Source organism: Chanodichthys erythropterus, chromosome 7, assembly GCF_024489055.1.
Source record: "Chanodichthys erythropterus isolate Z2021 chromosome 7, ASM2448905v1, whole genome shotgun sequence".
NCBI lineage: Eukaryota > Metazoa > Chordata > Actinopteri > Cypriniformes > Xenocyprididae > Chanodichthys > Chanodichthys erythropterus.
This window is the reverse complement of record NC_090227.1, coordinates 14,032,253-14,050,720: the sequence shown is the minus strand read 5'-3', so window position 1 is coordinate 14,050,720 and position 18,468 is coordinate 14,032,253. Positions and strand designations below refer to the sequence as shown.

Sequence of the window (18,468 nt, the reverse complement as noted above, 5' to 3'; positions counted from 1 at the left end):
ATTTTGTGATGAGTGAAATGTCTCAGGCCCTGTTTACACCTGGTATTAACGTGCAAAATAAACATGAACATCAGAAGGTTTGTTGGATGAACCGTACAACTTACTGAAATGTAAGCTATTCAGTGTTCACAGCTCATTATGCAGCACAATAAGTGATAGTAGCTTCAGGCCAGAAATCTCAGAACAAAAGTTAGAATGGAGGTTATAGCATCATTGAGATTTAGGGTTAGTGGAGGGGTGAGGTTAGGCATTTGTTATGGTGGAATTTATGGGTTGTACTGATGTTAGGCTTAGTGCTGGGGGCAGGTCAGGGTATCGTCAGCTCTGCCCTAACTTTCCGGTCTGAGACTGCTGGCCTGGTGCTGCTGGCCTGAAACTGCTTCCACTTATGGCCGTATGAGTGCTATGGATATTGATATATGAGCTTATTGCTAAATATATGCACTATTACATATTAGGCTTTTGGCTAAATTAAAACTTTTTAAATTTGTGTCTCTATAAAGTAATCATTTTGGTATATCACTCATTTTTAGTTCAGTGATCCTTCTCTTGCCTGTCGCTATGACCGTACTAAAGCACCAGTGGGTGGTGCCAAAGAGGCAATGATGAAGTAGTAGACAGTGTTTTATGCTGATGTATTCATCTCCATGTATTAGAGGAGAAAATTATTTTTTTTTAAATAGTATAATGATCTCTTACATACCATATTTCCATCCAGGAAAATGGATTTCTTAATTCATGACCTATTTTAAAAAAGAGGAAAAGGCAGATTCGAGCCATTTAATTCATGTTGTAATTATTTAGCGTTTTTTTTTTTTAACATTAACTAATAATGAACTGCACTTATACAGCATTTATTAACCTTTGTTAATGTTGATTTCAACATTTACTAATACATTATTAAAATCTTGTTAACATTAGTTAATGCGCTGTGAACTAACATGAACAAACAATGAACAACTGTATTTTCATTAACTAACGTTAATGAAGATTAGTAAATGGTTACAAATGTATTGCTCATGGTTAGTTCATGTTAGTTAATACATTAACTAATGCTTAACTAATGAACCTTGTTGTAAATTGTTACCAGATCATCATTCAAAAAAAAAAAATAAATAAATAAAAATGTTCAAAATGCAAGGTTTTGGCCAGTTGTGATCCATATACAGCATCTGCTGCATTATTTCAATCACGAAAAACAGAGGGACATTCTAAAAAAGCTTGATGTGAAAAACACTTAAAAGTGCCTTAATGTGATAACACTGTGTTATTAAAAGATCAAATTCAGTATACAGCTGAGCTCATTGATGCATACTATATACAGGCGAGCAAATGAGCCCAGAATATGAACGCAATATGCCAAAAGGTTAAACGGTGCATTGAATTTATATTCTGGGTTCATCTGCTTGCCTCTACGTAGTATGCATTGTCAATAAGGTGTTTACTGAATTTGATCTTTTAATATCACTGCCTTACTACATTAGTACAAAGTAAACCTGGTTAAAAAAAAAAACAAAAAAAAAAACTGGTGGGCAATGGAGTGATGCCTTGTTTTGACCACCTTTTAAAGTTGTGACTTCACGTGAAAGCTTTGACAAAATAATGTTTTGTCTAACTTTCTTTAAATTGCAGTGACTGCTTTGAGGATTGGCTAGAGGCGCAAAAGATCACATCGGCTCTTCTGGAAAACAAATCATACGAGAGTCTTGTAGACTTTGACAACCATCTGGATGACCTACGAAATGACTGGACCAACCCTGAGATCAATAAGTCTGTCTTGCATCTATGCTGAAGCCATCCAGAGGTCCTGTCCACCTAACCAAACCATCGATGCTTAAATGGGATGCATGTCTGATATGTATTCAGTACTGTTAGTGACATGGCCTCTCTCACTGAGCAGAAGGATTTACAAAAGCCTAAATGGAACATCCCAAGTGCTGCATCCTCATGTTTAAAAACACTGAGGTGACTCTAAGAGTCCATTGTCAGATGTTTTTTACTTGTTTTCATCCAGTAGTTTGTATAATGTAAGATTCATGTGGATGCTACAAGAGAAGTCCATCACATTTAACTATTAAATAAGGTAATTTTGTTCAGTTTTGTAGTTTAACTTACAGTTGTTGTTGTTTTTATTAACTACTTAAACTGCTCAAATGAAAATGTTTTACTTCAGTGTAGAAATTAATATATTCCCCCAGAGATTTCTTTTATGTTTGCAGCAGACCAATAATAATTTGATTAATGTGAAAGAATATTTTTGGCTTTGAATTTGCAGTACACAAAAGGAATAGACTTTAGGTATGAGGTATTGAAGACTTAACATTGTATTAAAATCTATGAATGTCATTGCTGCTTGTTTTGAGGATAGCACATGAACATTTTTTTTAATGCAAAACATTTTATGGTGGAAAATAAATGCAAAACATATTACTACACTTTGTAATTGAGTAATGTTAACTGTCCATCAGGTAACACAGTGGTTTTCAATCCTGGTCCTGAGCACTTGCTCTGCACATTTTGTATATCTCCCTTATTTAACATACTGGATTCAGATCATCAGCTACTTAGGAAAAAGCCAGACAGAAATTGTGCAGAGTGGTGGGTTCCCAGGAGCAGGATTGAAAACCACTGATCTAGACCAGTATTTCTCAAACCTGTCTTGGGGACCCCCCATCACTGCACATTTTGTATGTCTCCCTCATTTAACACGCATGATTCAACTTATCAGCTCATTAGTAGAGACTGCAAGACTTGTGCCCTGTCCGAATATCCACACTTGTGGTCTTGGCCACTCAAGAGCGCGTGCACGCAACAGGAATTAAGTGCGCAAGACTGTCCCATGTCTTAAAAATGCCCAAGTGCAGTGCCTTTGCACACTAAACCCACACTATCTTGAATTCTGCATCGGAGCAGTATTCAAGGCTAAGCGTATCCCATCGTGCATTATGTTCGGGAACTCGCATGCCGAGAAATCACGAGATGTCAAGGAAAACATTTGACTAAGTTAAATTAATTATAGGCTATATTACATATAATTTGGTAGTGAAATATAAAGTGTTGCACTTTTTGATGCAAAGCTATGTGTATTTTGTCTATCATTTGCAACTGCTTTTCATCACTTAAAGAAGCACCACAATTTTAAAACTCTGTCTTCTGTTAGTTACATAGCGACCACTGAACAGACATTTAGAAGTGCATTTTAAAATGCAAAGTATTGAAAAAAAGAAAAAAAAAAACCACTGTTTTTGCTAAACTAAGGCTGCGTTACACTCCAGTTTTAGACACGTACTCACAAACTTCCCTAAGCACTTCCCCTCGGGGGAATCCCTGCCACCATCTTGAAGTGCGTTCCACTTCGTGAAGTGGACGAGGGACGTTTATATGGACAGACCCTCGCTCCCTCAATTTTAACTGCAACCCACAATGCAACACGATCACTGCATATCCCGTTTAATTTACCCCACCACAAACAACTCTATGATATAATTATGTGTATTTTAAATATTAAAAAAAATGTGTGTATATATACATATAGAATGTTGCATTCAACAATTTTATAAGGGGAAATTTTTTTTTATAATAAATAGACTCCATAGCGGATTCCAATTGATCAAGGGTTTAGGATGTTCCAATTCAGCCCATTGCAAAGGTTCCGCCAGTAGTGGGAACTCATGCAACATAAGCAATGACATACATCCGAGTCAATGACACTGAGGGAAGTTAGCGAGGGAAGGTCTTTTAAAAAAAAACCAAACTGGAACACAGCCTAAGTGTCTACCATTGGGTAATGAAAAGTTCTACACACACTTGCAGTCTTCTCGACCACTTGAACGCTTGAGCCAAATACAGGAAATACATCATGCAAGTAGACAAGTAGTCAAGTACAAAGACCGCAAGTGTGAGTATGTGGACAGGGCATCGGGCTGCGTTCCAGGTCGTTATTCGTTTTTATGCCCTTCCCTCACTAACTTCCCTCAGTCTTGTTGACTCTGATGTACGTTGTTGCTTACATTGCACAAGTGCCCACTACTGGCGGAGCCCTTGCAATGGGCTGAATTGGAACGTCCTAAGCCCTTGATAACTTTGAATCTGTTATGGAGTTATTTAAATTTTTTTCCCCTTATGAAACTTATGAAATCATAGAGTTGTTTGGTGGGGTAAATTCAACACGATATGGGGTGATGTCACAATCATGTTGCATTGTGGTATATGGAGCTGCCTGAAGTGTGCATATGAAGTAGACTGCTCCTTCAGTCAAAATCGAGGGAGTGAGGGTCCATATAAACTTCCCTCGTCCATTTCACAAAGTGGAACGCACTTCAAAATGGTGGCAGGGATTCCCCCAAGGGGAAGTGCTTAGGGAAGTTTGTGAGGGTGTGTGTCTAAAAGTGGAGTGGAACGCAGCCCTGAATGGGTGTGTCTGATGAGGAAGACATGCAAAGTGTGCAATGGTGAGGACAGGTTTAAGAAGCACTGATCAGATGACTGGCTTATTCGTAGTGAACTACATGTGTGAACCTAAGGGAACTGATTTTATACATACATAAGGTGGTTTCACAAGGTTGATCTTGAAGGTTAATCAGAAATTGCAGATTACAATTTGTGTTTTTAAATTAAATGTGATCATTTTGTGTTAAATCTTATTTGATGAAAATGTTTTAAATTCACATTTAAAAAAGTGAAAAACTATCAACCATGCATTTTATTTATCATTTTAGGTTCTTGTAAGAAAAAAATATTTTCCCACAAACTTTGCTCTTGTTCCATCCACAAGACTTGTGTCCAGTTATCTGAGGCTCTTAATATCCTTACATTGCCCTTTTTTGTCCTATAGGGCGTGGCTCAGATAACCTTCAATATTTCTAAGCATATCAGTCAAAATCTAAGCCTTAATGTACAGTATGACCTCTTTTGAGTAGTGACCTGCCTGAAACCTATAGTTAATACATTCTTAAACATCAGTAAAAGGGAGAGTCCACCCAAAAAAAAATTCTGTCATTATTACTTGACCTCAAGTTGTTCCAAACCTGTATGAATTTCTTTCTTCTGCTGAACCCCAAAGAAGATATTTTGAAGAATGTCTGCAGCGAAACAGTTGATGGGCCCCATTGGCTTCCATAGTTTTTTTTTTTTTCATACTATTTAAGTCAATGGAGCCCATCAACTGTTTGGTTACCCATATTTTTCAAAATATCTTCTTTTGTGTACAGTAGAACCATAAGGGCTACAAACAGAATTTTTAACAAAGTTTTTAACAAAACATTTTTGTTTTTGTCCCCATTCAGTTGTGACGTTATGCATAGGAAGGAATATTTGGAGAATATACATTGTGCTCTAACCTGCCTTTTGATGATTATGTGTGATGTAAGAGATAAAGTGCAATCAGCAACAAAATAAACTGACAGCGTGCAACAATATTACAGTAATATTAATGCTGAATTCTGTGATCTCTTTTTAATGTAAACAATAAATGAAACGGAAGATGGTGCTAGTTGCATTTGTAGAAATCAAACAGCATTACCATGGACAACAGTGAATATGTCTGACAACTAAATGCTGCAAATCAGAATCACATATAATAGACAGCCATGTAATAAATACAATTTAGTTTTTAATTTAATTACCATGCTTAATTTAAAGATGGTTATTATTCTCTTAATAATACACTTACATTTTAATCAGTAAATGTTCTGTTATTTGAAATAAAAATCTACTTAATTTCATATTATAAATCAATTTATGTGTAGATTAATTTTTTTTAAATGTCTTTAAAAAGTAACTAAAACATCATAAAAACAGCAATTTTGATCTATTAAACTGTTTAGCAGTTTTTTTTTTTTTTTTTTTTTTTTTTTTTGTCTCATATGACCCATTATGCCTATTGTGTCTGTATATTGTGTATAAAAAGTCCAAACTTCTCAAAACTATACAGAGAACAAGTCATTTTGAGCTTAGTTTCATGAATTTATGATGCTCTGGAGGCTTACAGCAAATTCTAAACTATCAGACATTCCAACTGAAGGATGAAGGCTGTGATATTAATGCTGTCCCCTAGAAGGAGCCACAGGATAAGGACTTTTTTAAGCCTAATATTTTTGTATCAGTTTCCATCAGTTTGAAAGAAAATAAACACATAGTACACCCTATACAAATGAATTAGATCTGACAGTATATGTAGTTTTATATAATTACATAGAAATCTGTGAAATGCTTAATGCTAATTCTTTTTAGACCCCAATAAAACAGATTAAACTATGCATTCTGTTAGTTTTGTTAATTGGTATGTTTCATAAGGCTACAAAGAAATATAAGGATGAGTATCATCAGCGTAACAGTAATGTTATCTCCCAAGGGTAGCATGTATGATGAAAACCAATGGTTTGGCAATGGCGGCACTCCATACTGAACTTGATCGATGTGATATCTCTTCATTTACTGCTCAAATTGAAAATAGTCAGATAAGTACAATTTGAACCATGCTAATGCAATCCCACTAATGCCAACATACTTTTCCAGAATATTAAAAGATTTTTGTGGTCAATAGTCTCAGCGCTACAGTCCAGTAACACTAATAGAGAAATGCAAACACGATCAGTTGATAAGAGCAGCCTAAATCCTGACTGGAAATTCGCAGATACCATTTCTCTCCAGGAAATAACATAGTTGTGAGGATACTGCCTTTTCTAGTATTTTGACTGAGAAGGGAGATTCGAGGTCATTCTGTAGTTAACAAGTTCTCTAGGATCATGTTCTGGTTTTAATGAGAGTCTTATTAATAACAGCCATGTTGAAAGTTTTTGGGACATATCCTAATGAAATGATGAAATAATAATATTAAAGGATTAGTTCACTTCCAAATTAAAATTACCCCAAGCTTTATTCACCCTCAAGCTATCCTAGGTGTATTTGACTTTCTTCCTTCTGATTAACACAATCTGAGAAATATTAATAAATATCCTGACGTATCCGAGCTTTATAATGGCAGTAAACGGGACCAACGAGTATGAGCTGAAGAAAGTGCTTTCTATCCACATCCATCATAAACCTGTACTCCACACGGCTCAGGGAGTTTAATAAAGGCCTTCTGAAGCGAAGTGATGTGTTTGTGCAAAAAAAAAAAAAAAAAAAAATCCATATTTAAAGGTGCCCTCGAATGCTTTTTCACAAGATGTAATATAAGTCTAAGGTGTCTCCTGAATGTGTCTGTAAAGTTTCAGCTCAAAATAACCCATAGATTTTTTTTTATAAATTCTTTTAACTGCCTATTTTGGGGCATCATTAACTATGCACTGATTTTTTCTTCCACAGCCTGTTGAATGTGTATCCTGAAGTAGCTCAATGTGTAAAGTCAGATGCCTGAAGAGCACTGTGCCTAAAGATAGTGGGTTCAAATCCTGGGTGGAGCAGTTTTATGAAATTGTGTGTTTTGATTCCTTTGTTGCCTCTTGGATTAGAAATAGATGCTTTTTGTTTCATGTTGTGTTCATTTTCATCTAAGCTTCTGTACATTGAGTTCATTCTTGCCCGTAATTATGAACCAGCTGTTTCATGTTTGTTCATTTTCTGCTGTTTTTCCTCTTCCTGTTCTGTATTGCGCTACAGCATGATGAGTTGCAGAATGATCTAAAGTAGTTATTAAATATAATATTCAGTGCAGTTTTATAAAAATTCTTCATTTTGAGTTCATTTTCACATGAAGTAATGAACTTCGGCAGTTGTGTCAGCATTCAACTGCACAGTGGTGCAATGAGATGAGAAATGGACATTGGACCCAGAGGTTGTGGGTTTGAATCCCATGTGGGGTGCCTTTATACAGTTGTGTGTAATGAGTCATTTTGATACCTTTTGTATCCAAATAAGCATTGTACTAATCTTTATTCCTCTTGAATGAGATACAAGTGTTTTTAGTTCATTCCGTGTTCATTCTCTGAACTTCTATTGATTTTCATTTCATTTCCACCTGTCCTTCTGAACCAGCTGTTTTGCATGTACATTCAATTTCTGCTGTTTTTGCTCTTCCTGCTCTGTATTGCGCTACTGCCCCTTCTGGGGCTTGGCCCCGAATTGCTGCTTGCAGCTATATTTATTATTATTTCTATATCTGTATTATATCTGTTTTATATTTGTAGAACATCCATTCAATTATTATCCTTAAAATTGGTTTGGGAGTTTTTTTGTGTTTACTAGTTCAAGGAACAGACACAGTCTCTATATTATGATATCTAGTTGAAAGAGTGTCTATGGCTATGTTCAGACTGCAGGCAAATTGGATTTTTTCTCAAATCAGATCATGGCAGACTGTCTGCACTATTAATTGCAAGTGATCAAATAAGAGTCTGGACATAACCAACCTATCTGTATGGGTTACTTTGGGAACGATAGGTGTACTCAGCTTTTAAAATGGATGCAGGAAAAATTGAAGCGTATCATACGCTCGCCAAATAAGCGCACTACTGAGTCATGGTGCAGGGTTCGAGTCCCTCTTGGAGCAAGCTGTTCGAACAGGAGAGGTTACACAATGAAACACACACTAACACAACGGTGACTCGACTAAGACTGAAACTAAGGGTGCATCTTAAATAGCAAACAGAAACTAGATAATTAATCAGAGCTGGGACAAATGAACTCATTAAGACAGACAAAGGAGTGACAGGAAAATGAACAAAGGAACACAGGAACATATCAAAATCAAACTGAAATTTCAAACAATAAAACAAAAACGTGACATTTATGTATACATGTATGAATGTATACTTTCGCCATTTCCGCATCTGTAAAAATCTGGTTGGAATCTATCACCAAACCACCTCCAAATGGTTTGAATCAGGTTTGAAAAAATCTGATTTTATGTGGTTTTTCACTGTTCAGACTTAAAAAATCCCATCTGTATAAAATCTGGATATGCAAAAAATCAATTTTTTGCTGGCAGTCTGAACATAGACTAATATTCATCAGTATTATTGATATGACATTTGTGAATTGCTTTCTGTATAGCACAGCATGCAATTTGTGTATAGCACAGCATGCATTTGTGGATTTTGGAAAATGTCTAGCCTCCCACGTCTACTTAACAGTTTTTACTAGCTATATTAGTTAGGACATTAACACCTCACAAGAGTAGTCAAACTTGTATACACATATGGACACATACTCCTGTTATCCAATAACATTCCTGTTACTGTTTTTTTTTTTTTTTTTTTTTCTTTTTCTTAACACTATTTTGTAAATTATGTTTGGTCCATCAGTTATCCCATTGTTTAATAAATTGCATTACAAAAAATTGATAAACTTAACCTAACCTTGCATGCACATATATAGTGCTTTTTTATGGCAAATATCAATATATTTGAACATTTGAAACCAGCAATTTGTTTAAAATAAACATCTCCTTTAGGGGACAACAAAGGAATTAGTTGACATGTTTTTAAACATGAGTTTTAGTAACAGGACTGAGAAAAATGCATTCATCTTCCACCTAAAAACCATGTAAAACTTTTCAACGTTTTAAAAAAGATAAAAAAAAAAAAAAAAAAGAAAAAAAAAAAAAAGAAGAAGCTTTGTTTGGAAGAGTTACAACAAGCAAAGTGCACCCATTCGGTGGAATGGCCCATATAGTGGGATTTTCTGCATCTGTGGTTTAAAAATATAAAATAACCAAAGTGCTGTGCTGTCAATTAATAACAACTGCAGCTTCAGGAATAACCATCAGAGGGCAGCTTTGAAGCGTTGCTTTAGGGCAACTTTAGTTGCCTCGCCTCCCGAACGTCATAGACACACGTCTGAGAGATACGCGGGAAAACTTGTCACAGCAGAATGGATCCGGCGGAGTTAGAGTTTCTCGCAGAGAAAGAGATGGTAAAAATAATCCCGAACTTCAGTCTCGACAAAATATATTTGATTGGGGTGAGTAAATATGACATGTACATCATGTTGTTGTTGTTCATTATTAGTAATGTGTGGCCGTGTGTGACGATGGTATTATGCGTTATGTTATTAGTATTGATTCAGCCGCTATCAGTATGCGGAAGACTGAATCTTTTATATTAAACTAAATTATCAAAATTAATGAGTGATTTATTAATACATGCAAAACATTAGATGTAAATAAAAACGTGTTTTGGCCGATATATAAGCCTTTTTTAAAAAGTAAAAAGGCTTAACTAAACTTAACTAAAATTTACCCCTCATAAATATAACGTTAGCCCCTGTAAACAAACATTGAGTTACAGCCAGCACAAAAACATATTTTATGAGGAAATGGAGGAAGCAAGATGTCGTTCTGAAACATCAGTCAGTACTTTGAAATTGTTTAAAAGATTAATCCAAATAATTAAGACTTAAACTTATTTTTATCAATTATGCAGGCTTATTTTGTCCCATGTGTTCATGTGTCACACATTTTGTTATACTATAATCAAGTCACACTCACTGCTACTTCAGTGTTCATCGATTCCTGCATCAAATGCATGACATGATGTGTATATATATTAACTTTCAGGGAGATCTGGGCCCATTTAATCCAGGTCTGCCAGTGGAAGTTCCTGTGTGGTTGGCCCTCAATCTTAAACAAAGGCAGAAATGCAGGATAGTTCCTCCAGAATGGATGGACACTGGTGAGTTCAATCACATACATGGCTGTGCTGGCACACCATCTCTCCTGAAACCTGCTCTAAACACATATGATCTTTTCATTTCCAGACAAACTAGAGGAGATCCGTGAACAAGAGAGAAAGCTAGACACTTTCACTCCCATACCAAATCCATATTACATGGAGCTGACCAAATTATTACTAAACCAGTGAGTACCAGATCACCTTCAGCATATACATATGAAAGACATTTTGTGGCTTTTTAAATAATGCCTGTTTGCTTGATGCATCTGTATTTCATCTAAACAAGGAATGTAATTTTAGCTGCTCAAATCTGTGGAATAAAATGACATTTTTAGTGTTGGGACTAAGGAGACAGCTGGCTGAAAGTATATTTGAAACCACGATTGAATAGCCCAAACCTTTATTTGGAGAAAAAGCAGTGTGCACATGAAATGATCCAGGTTTAATTATTTCTCATGTAAATGAAATCTGATAATATCTTTCCAGAAAAAAAATCTTGCCAGCATGCGTATACAGTTACTGAGATGCACACCTGCTCTAATGTTACAGGCAGATAAATCCAAATGGACAACAAGTGTGAGCTTCAAGGGTAGTTCACGAAAAAATGAAATTTTTGTCATTAAGTACTCACCCTCATGTCGTCCCAAACCCGTAATACCTTCGTTTTTTCTTTGGAAAACAAATTGATATCTTTGATGAAATCCGAGGGGTATCTGATCCACACATAGGCAGCAACGACATTGCGCCTTTTGAGGTCCACATCATTAAAATCAACGACATAACTACAGTGGTTCAACCTTAATATTATGAAGTGACAAAAATACTTTTTGTGCATAAAAAAAAAAAAAAAAATAACGACTTTATTCAACAAATTCATTTGTCTCTTGTCATACTGCTATGCTATTTTCGTTGCAGAGCTTCAGTGTTTATGTCTGAACACGGGCTCAGTGTTGGCCGGCTCCTATATCAGCTGGCCAATACTGAGCTGCTGTTCGAATGAAAACACTGAAAAAAATCATCCGTGTCCATGTCCATGTTAATCACAGTGCATTAACTAATGTTAACAAATACAACTCTTGATTTTAATAATGAATTAGTAAATGTTGAAATTAAGATGAAAAGTGAAAAGTCGTGAAAAGTCCTCTCACCGGCCCCCGCTCTCTCTCCTCCTCCCTCTCATTTCCGTCAATAGAACCAACGTGACTTTTACAGGAGAGGGAGCGGGGGACTTTTCACGAGTGAAGATATTACTGCGCCAAGTCAAAGTGCTCCCGAGCACTTGCTATGGTATTCCGCCATACAATATAGTTATCCATTTTACACGCTTAGAAAAGCGCAACGTTTTGTTTTGTGTCACCGTCCTAGGTCGAGTTACACTACTCGAGTAACTGTATTTAAATAGGGAAAACGTGGAGGTGTTTGGTAGCTTCTCTGCTTGGCCCCTATTGAATGAACTGGGCTTAGCTAAGTGCTAACAAAGTTTCGCCGCATGACAGAGCGATTTAGTGCACGCACTGAGACGAGAGAGGTATGTATCAACTCGTCTTAGTTAAGGGAATAACATAGTTTAATATGAAAAAACGGTGGAGTATCCCTTCAACATAGGTGTCGGTGGAATTGACTCCTGGAATCGACTAGTATATAATAATCGTCGTTATTATATACTAAATGTAGGCTATTCTTCTTTTTTTTCCCACCACAAAGCCTAAAACTACCTTTATTAAAACAATACACTTTTAGCATGATTAGCCAATTTAATCCAGTTTAGAGATGACATTACCTTGAAATGATGTTGCCAATACTAATTTTAAAGAGGAAAAATCACAAGAAAAATCCTTTGTCGAATATTATTTCAGAAGATGGTTTCAAGAGAAGTTAATGTATTCTTTAATTAATTCATCTAATTCATCAAAGTTGGATGAGGGTGATAAGTGCATTGTCATCAATTGTAATAGCACAAAAAGCTGCATGGACAGGAGAGTTCCAGATACTAAAAATATCTTGGCTATATACATAGAATAATGTGCACTTATTAATGAGTTTATTCTTGTTGGCTTTTTTTTTTTTTTTTTAAATATTAGTTTAATGATAATGAACACAAATTAGGATACCATGGCTAATGTAATTGTCTATTATTTTATTGTAAATAAGCTACATGTAGGATAAAACTGTGTGACTGTGGCGTTGTTTCTGTGACAGTTCCAGCTCTCTTACACATGAGTGAGCGATTTCAGACAGCATTGTAGTCGAAAAACTAGAGACGATTCCTGTGCTGGAATCAACTTCAACTCTAGGGCTATTTTGGAGTCGACTCCCCATCACTAGTGCAAAATAACTAGTGATGCACCGAAATGAAAATTCTGGGCCGAAACCGAAACCGAAAATTTAGGATGCACTTGGCCGAAAACCGAAACTGAAGCCGAAAATGGCTTCTTGCTTAATTTTTAATGGATCTGAAATGTAAAATCACAAACCAATAGAATAATCATCAAACTTTTATTAACACTTTTTGTTACATAACAAAACCTAAAATATTTTTTAACAATAAATAAATAATATAACCAATGTTGTTTTGCGGTACTCCTCATGTTCAATTGGATGTCGTGTTTTCAGGTGGTGTATCAAATGTTGTCGAAAAGTTCTTTGGCACCGTACCCCCTCGTGAGACTTTTGCAGAACAAACGTTACATATTGCAAGTTTGTTATCCTCATCTGAAACTTTAAAATACTACCATACCGCTGATATGCTTAATCTTTGCAGACGCGTGCAAACAGCTTGACCGTGAGTGAAACCTGCTTGAGCACGGAGGGGAGGGGTTGGTGACGAGTGATAACAGCTTGACCGTGAGTGAAACCCAAGCGCTAGCGCACAGATGGGAGGGGCGCGGTTGACATTCATTTTCGGTTGACATTTTCGGCTGGACTTTTTATTTCGGCCTGAAACTGATAATGCCATTTTCGGCCGAAATTTTCGTCGACCGAAATTTCGGTGCACCCCTAAAAATAACAAGTAAAAACAAACTAACATGTTGAAAAGTCATTTTAGACCTTTAAAGTGTCTCTGTATATAACAAAATGCACTTGTGTGGAGATTTTCCATCTACAGATTTTTCCCTTATCTTTTAATATCTTTTAATAACTAAACTTCGGAAACCTTTACAAACACCATAACTTCGACACATGCATTGATGAGATCGGACACAACAAAGCCACTGGAAGGCAAGCCTGCAACCTTTAGCCAAAAAAACATAACGGCTAATGCTAACGCTCCGGCCCTGGCGGTACACATAGGCGGTAGGAGTTTTGAACGGCGGGCACTGATGTCACTGCCATTACACAATAGGCTGAGAGATGGCGCACATGATTAAGTTAGCCGTTACGCTTTCTCCAATGGTAAGAGATACAGACCCTCTCATCTCCCTATAATATACAATCTCTGGAACACAAGGTATAAAAACACAGGGGCTAACTAGATAACTAATGAGACGACAGGTGAACTAAATGACTAATCAGACAGATGGGAGAAAACTAGGTATGGGAATAAACCAAAAACACAACAGCCAGGTTTCCATCCAAGGATTTTTTTGCAAAACAAGGTTTAGCGTTTCAAAATGTTTAGCGAAATAGCTGGTGGAAATGCCATTTGTCGATAAAATTTCTCAAATGTCGACACAATATTTTTCCGTTTATTTTTAGTGCAAAAATTCTATGTTGCTATTTCATATGTTGAAAAAAAAATGGTTTGGGCTTTAACGCAAATAAATTTGGTGTCACATGACAGAATTGGCCTATAGCCTACATGCATGCAGCATTCGTGGCATGCAGCATTCGTGGTGTTGCTCCCCTTAAAGCACCGCTTCTCCGTAGTCAAAGATGCATCATGAGTTTGTCAAATTAAGGAAGAAAATAAATTAGGAAAATAAAGCTCTAACAGAATTTTAGACAATAAGCCTCAGTTTAGCTAGTGTAGACCATATAAAAAAAGGTTAAATACATAAATAAAATGTTTACAGCAAAAAAAATAAATAAATCAACATTGGTTCTATGTTTTTGATCGGTTTGATGTTATTGAACTCTGAAACGAATACAACTTTTTTGCTTTGAATGCATTCCAGGCCGCTACAAACCGCGACTGGCTTGACTTCATGTTCAAGGCGTTAAAGATTGCCGCAATATGCAAATACTTAGGCTAATATTTCACTGTACCAGTCTTTTTATGGACCTTAACAAAATTTCATACAGGACAAATTAACTGTTCTGTGTCCAAACCTGCACTTCGTCAAATAAAGGCAGTAAAGTCCTGTCAGACGAGTTTCCACTTCGCCGTCGTCTTCTTAAATTTCCTATTTAATAACATTATATGTGAAAATAAGCAGTACTGGCGTACTTCAGTTGTCTCACTACTCTACATTTTACAAATATTTGGGATGCAAAATATAGCTACGAATTTGTGAAATATGCAAAATTATGCATGGAAACTTTTGAGACAATGCATTTTTTTTTAGGGATGACATCATTACACACATCATTTTATTGTTAAAAGGCCAACTGGATGGAAACAGCCTAAAGAGAGCAAATTTCCCAAATATTTGTTTCCGTATATTTACTTTGTTGATAACAAAACGTCACAAAAACTGGATGGAAACTTGGCTAATGAAGGAGGGAGACACCGACTAGACATGTAACATGTTTAGGGTTGTACTGGTTACTGCGTGATGATTGAAATAGAAAATGGCCTTAAACAATTAACTAGCAGTACGCTGCGCCACTTTGTCCCTTTGGAATTATAAGGTTCTAACTGCATTCTGAGTGGTTTTGAGATCTTGAGCTTAAATTTTTTTGCATTCGATATAGCAAAAATTATATGGTGAACAAATTTCTTTAATACATGAAAATGACAGAGACCCAAAATTATTCTAACTGTACACTATCAAAATCCTCTTAAATTTGTAAATGGTGATTTTGGGACGGGTCAAATGCAGATAGAACCTTCTAATTCTAAAAAAAAAAATCACTTTTCACTTGGAATTATAAGGTTCTATCTGGTAAAACATTATTTGAAGCAATAATTTTCAAGAAACACAAACTGTTTATTTACAGTTTGTTTTAAAATATAAAATAAGTGTTGCAACAATGTGTTGACATGCATGAGAAAGTTCTATGTTTCTATGCTTTCCATTTATTTCATTTTTTAGAATGAATTTTCTTTTCTTATTCAAGTTAAGCATGGATATATATGGTAATTACATTTAAAAAAAAAAAACAATATAAATATTGTATGGTGTACAACTCAATTTTGAGCATCAAGTGTTTTTTCATTAAAAAAATTAATATTTCATTATGTCACGCAGTTAGATGATCTTAAAAAGTCCATGCTGATTATATCAGATGGCAGAGAGAATTATTCATTCCAGTGTGTTTCGCTAAAAAACATTCGCTCTGTCGTATTCTGTCATTGTATCTGAAGAACACAAGCCCTCCTGCATCGCGCTGTTCCTGTCTGAACGGAACGTCGAAACATTCTACCGCTGTATGGCCAGATGATATGCAAAGTATGTTTCTCGGCTGGTTATAGCAAACCAGCATCTCGTTATGAAAGTTTCGATGGATGAGGATTGCAATTTAGGATGATTAAAAAAAAAAACCCTCTGTAATAATGTCTCAGCTCATCATAAACAGCAATACTGTGAAATATTATTACAATTTAAAATAATGGTATTCTATTATATTCTTTAAAATATAATGTATTTCTGTGATGCAAAGTGTCTGAACAATTATGTTACCTCTATGGCATTTCATATAGGCTTTTAGCTTAAAAGCATGCACATTTGGAGAAATATTGATGGATTCTCATATGTTTGTCAATTTTCTATACAGAAGAGTAATATTTATTCAGGATTTATTGTCATCACTGTGAGTGCTGGATACTGTGTTTTCAATTCATACTTGCAGCCGGAGGGCGCTCTGTACACCTTTAGTCCATAAATGCCTGAGCACTAAAGAAGAATAGGCAATCCAGGAACGATCCGAACTAACAGAGGACAGAGATCGCTAACTATGGCTATTCAAAACACTTTTCAAGACAATAAATACACGATTGAGACAATGCATACAAGTATTGCCTCTGAATTTGCCTCTGAATAGCGCTGGCTCCGTGGGCGTTGCCGCATTAGCGGATAATGAAGCTGAATCACGGACTTCTGAAATGGCTCTCTTTTCATACAGATTACATAAACACAGAATGTTTGTTTTCGATTTGACTTGCACGATTTAAAACCTGACATTTCAACGTTTTTCAACATTTTCTGAGAACTATCAGATTGGACTTCGTTCAGAGGGAGACGAGAGATCACGCATCATGTTAGTTTTCTTTATTTTACAAAAAGCACAACATTTTGTTTTTACTCTGAGTGTACACAAATAAAAGACATTCTATAGTTTCAATTGATATATTACTTATGTCTCTATGACAAGAAATGACGGAGTATTGTAAGTCTGTTTTGCTTTTTCGTGTTTTCTGACCTCAGGGAGTTAAAAAAGAAAAACTGAAATATCACATGGTCCTAAGTATTCTGACCCTTTGCTCAGTATTTAGTAGAAGCACCCTTTTGATCTAATACAGCAATGAGTCTTTTTGGGAAAGATGCAACAAGTTTTTCACACCTCGATTTGGAGATCCTCTCCAGTTCTGTCAGGTTGGATGGTAAACGTTGGTGGACAGCCATTTTTAGGTCTCTCCAGAGATGCTCAATTGGGTTTAAGTCAGGGCTCTGGCTGGGCCATTCAAGAACAGTCACGGAGTTGTTGTGAAGCCACACCTTCATTATTTTAGCTGTGTGCTTAGGGTCATTGTCTTGTTGGAAGGTAAACCTTCGCCCAGTCTGAGGTCCTGAGCATTGTGGAGAAGGTTTTCGTCCAGGATATCCCTGTACTTGGCCGCATTCATCTTTCCCTCGATTGCAACCAGTCATCCTGTCCCTGCAGCTGAAAAACACACCCCACAGCATGATGCTGCCACCACCATGCTTCACTGTTGGGACTGTATTGGACAGGTGATGAGCAGTGCCTGGTTTTCTCCACACATACTGCTTAGAATTAAGGCCAAAAAGTTCTATCTTGGTCTCATCAGACCAAAGAATCTTATTTCTCACCATCTTGGAGTCCTTCAGGTGTTTTTTTTTTTTTATCAAACTCCATGCAGGCTTTCATGTGTCTTGCGCTGAGGAGAGGCTTCTGTCGGGCCACTCTGCCATAAAGCCTCTCTCACCAAGGCTCTTCACCGCATGAAAGACTCGCAACTGCAGATCAACAGCACGTGCATTTCACTTCAATACGGTAGGAAATTAGCTAAATGAAATTTGGAGGATGTAAGATGATTGACAGGGCAGTTTACGGTGACTGGATGCGACAGAGAGCAAAGACGCAATGCTATGACGTGATAGTATGTCCCAAAGCTTCTTTTGCTACACACTCAAAAGTAAATACTTTTTGTTCACAGAAAGAGTACATACTTTTAGGGTGTAGTATAAGTAGGCGAATTGGGACGCAGCAAAGCTTTCCGCGTTTGAAACAACATTGATTCTCATGTTCATTCATGTTTATATGATGCTATAAATGGACTCGTTATAAAAGATCATCGATTTACGAGCCTCTTGAGCTGAGGCACAGCAATCTGTCACGACCATGGTAACGGCACATTAAAGAGCAACAAACGTTTTTTTTTTTTGTTTGAATTTCTTAAAAAAACTATACAGTTTTAAAGCTGGGACTTTGTTAAATATCATAAGTAACCTGCTCTGTCTTGTCTGTCGACGTGTTGTCAGTATACTCTTTGCTCCGTGATGCAATTATCACT

The 18,468-nt window shown here is 36.3% G+C and overlaps 2 protein-coding genes across 2 annotated transcripts in view; both read left to right on the top strand.

The window, feature by feature from the left end:
• The window catches only part of emc8 (ER membrane protein complex subunit 8), a 33,323-nt gene extending 29,688 nt beyond the window's left edge, over positions 1-3,635 (top strand). Inside the window, exon 5 of the mRNA XM_067389835.1 lies at positions 1,633-3,635. Coding sequence (XP_067245936.1) covers positions 1,633-1,792 — 160 coding nt within the window. The 3' untranslated portion in view covers positions 1,793-3,635. The remainder of the gene's footprint in view (positions 1-1,632) is intronic.
• A 6,151-nt stretch (positions 3,636-9,786) lies between these two features.
• Positions 9,787-18,468, top strand: part of gins2 (GINS complex subunit 2) — a 32,323-nt gene continuing 23,641 nt past the window's right edge. The window contains exons 1-3 of the mRNA XM_067389037.1: positions 9,787-9,903; positions 10,499-10,613; positions 10,699-10,798. Of these exons, the coding sequence (XP_067245138.1) occupies positions 9,814-9,903; positions 10,499-10,613; positions 10,699-10,798 (305 nt within the window). The 5' untranslated portion in view covers positions 9,787-9,813. The remainder of the gene's footprint in view (positions 9,904-10,498; positions 10,614-10,698; positions 10,799-18,468) is intronic.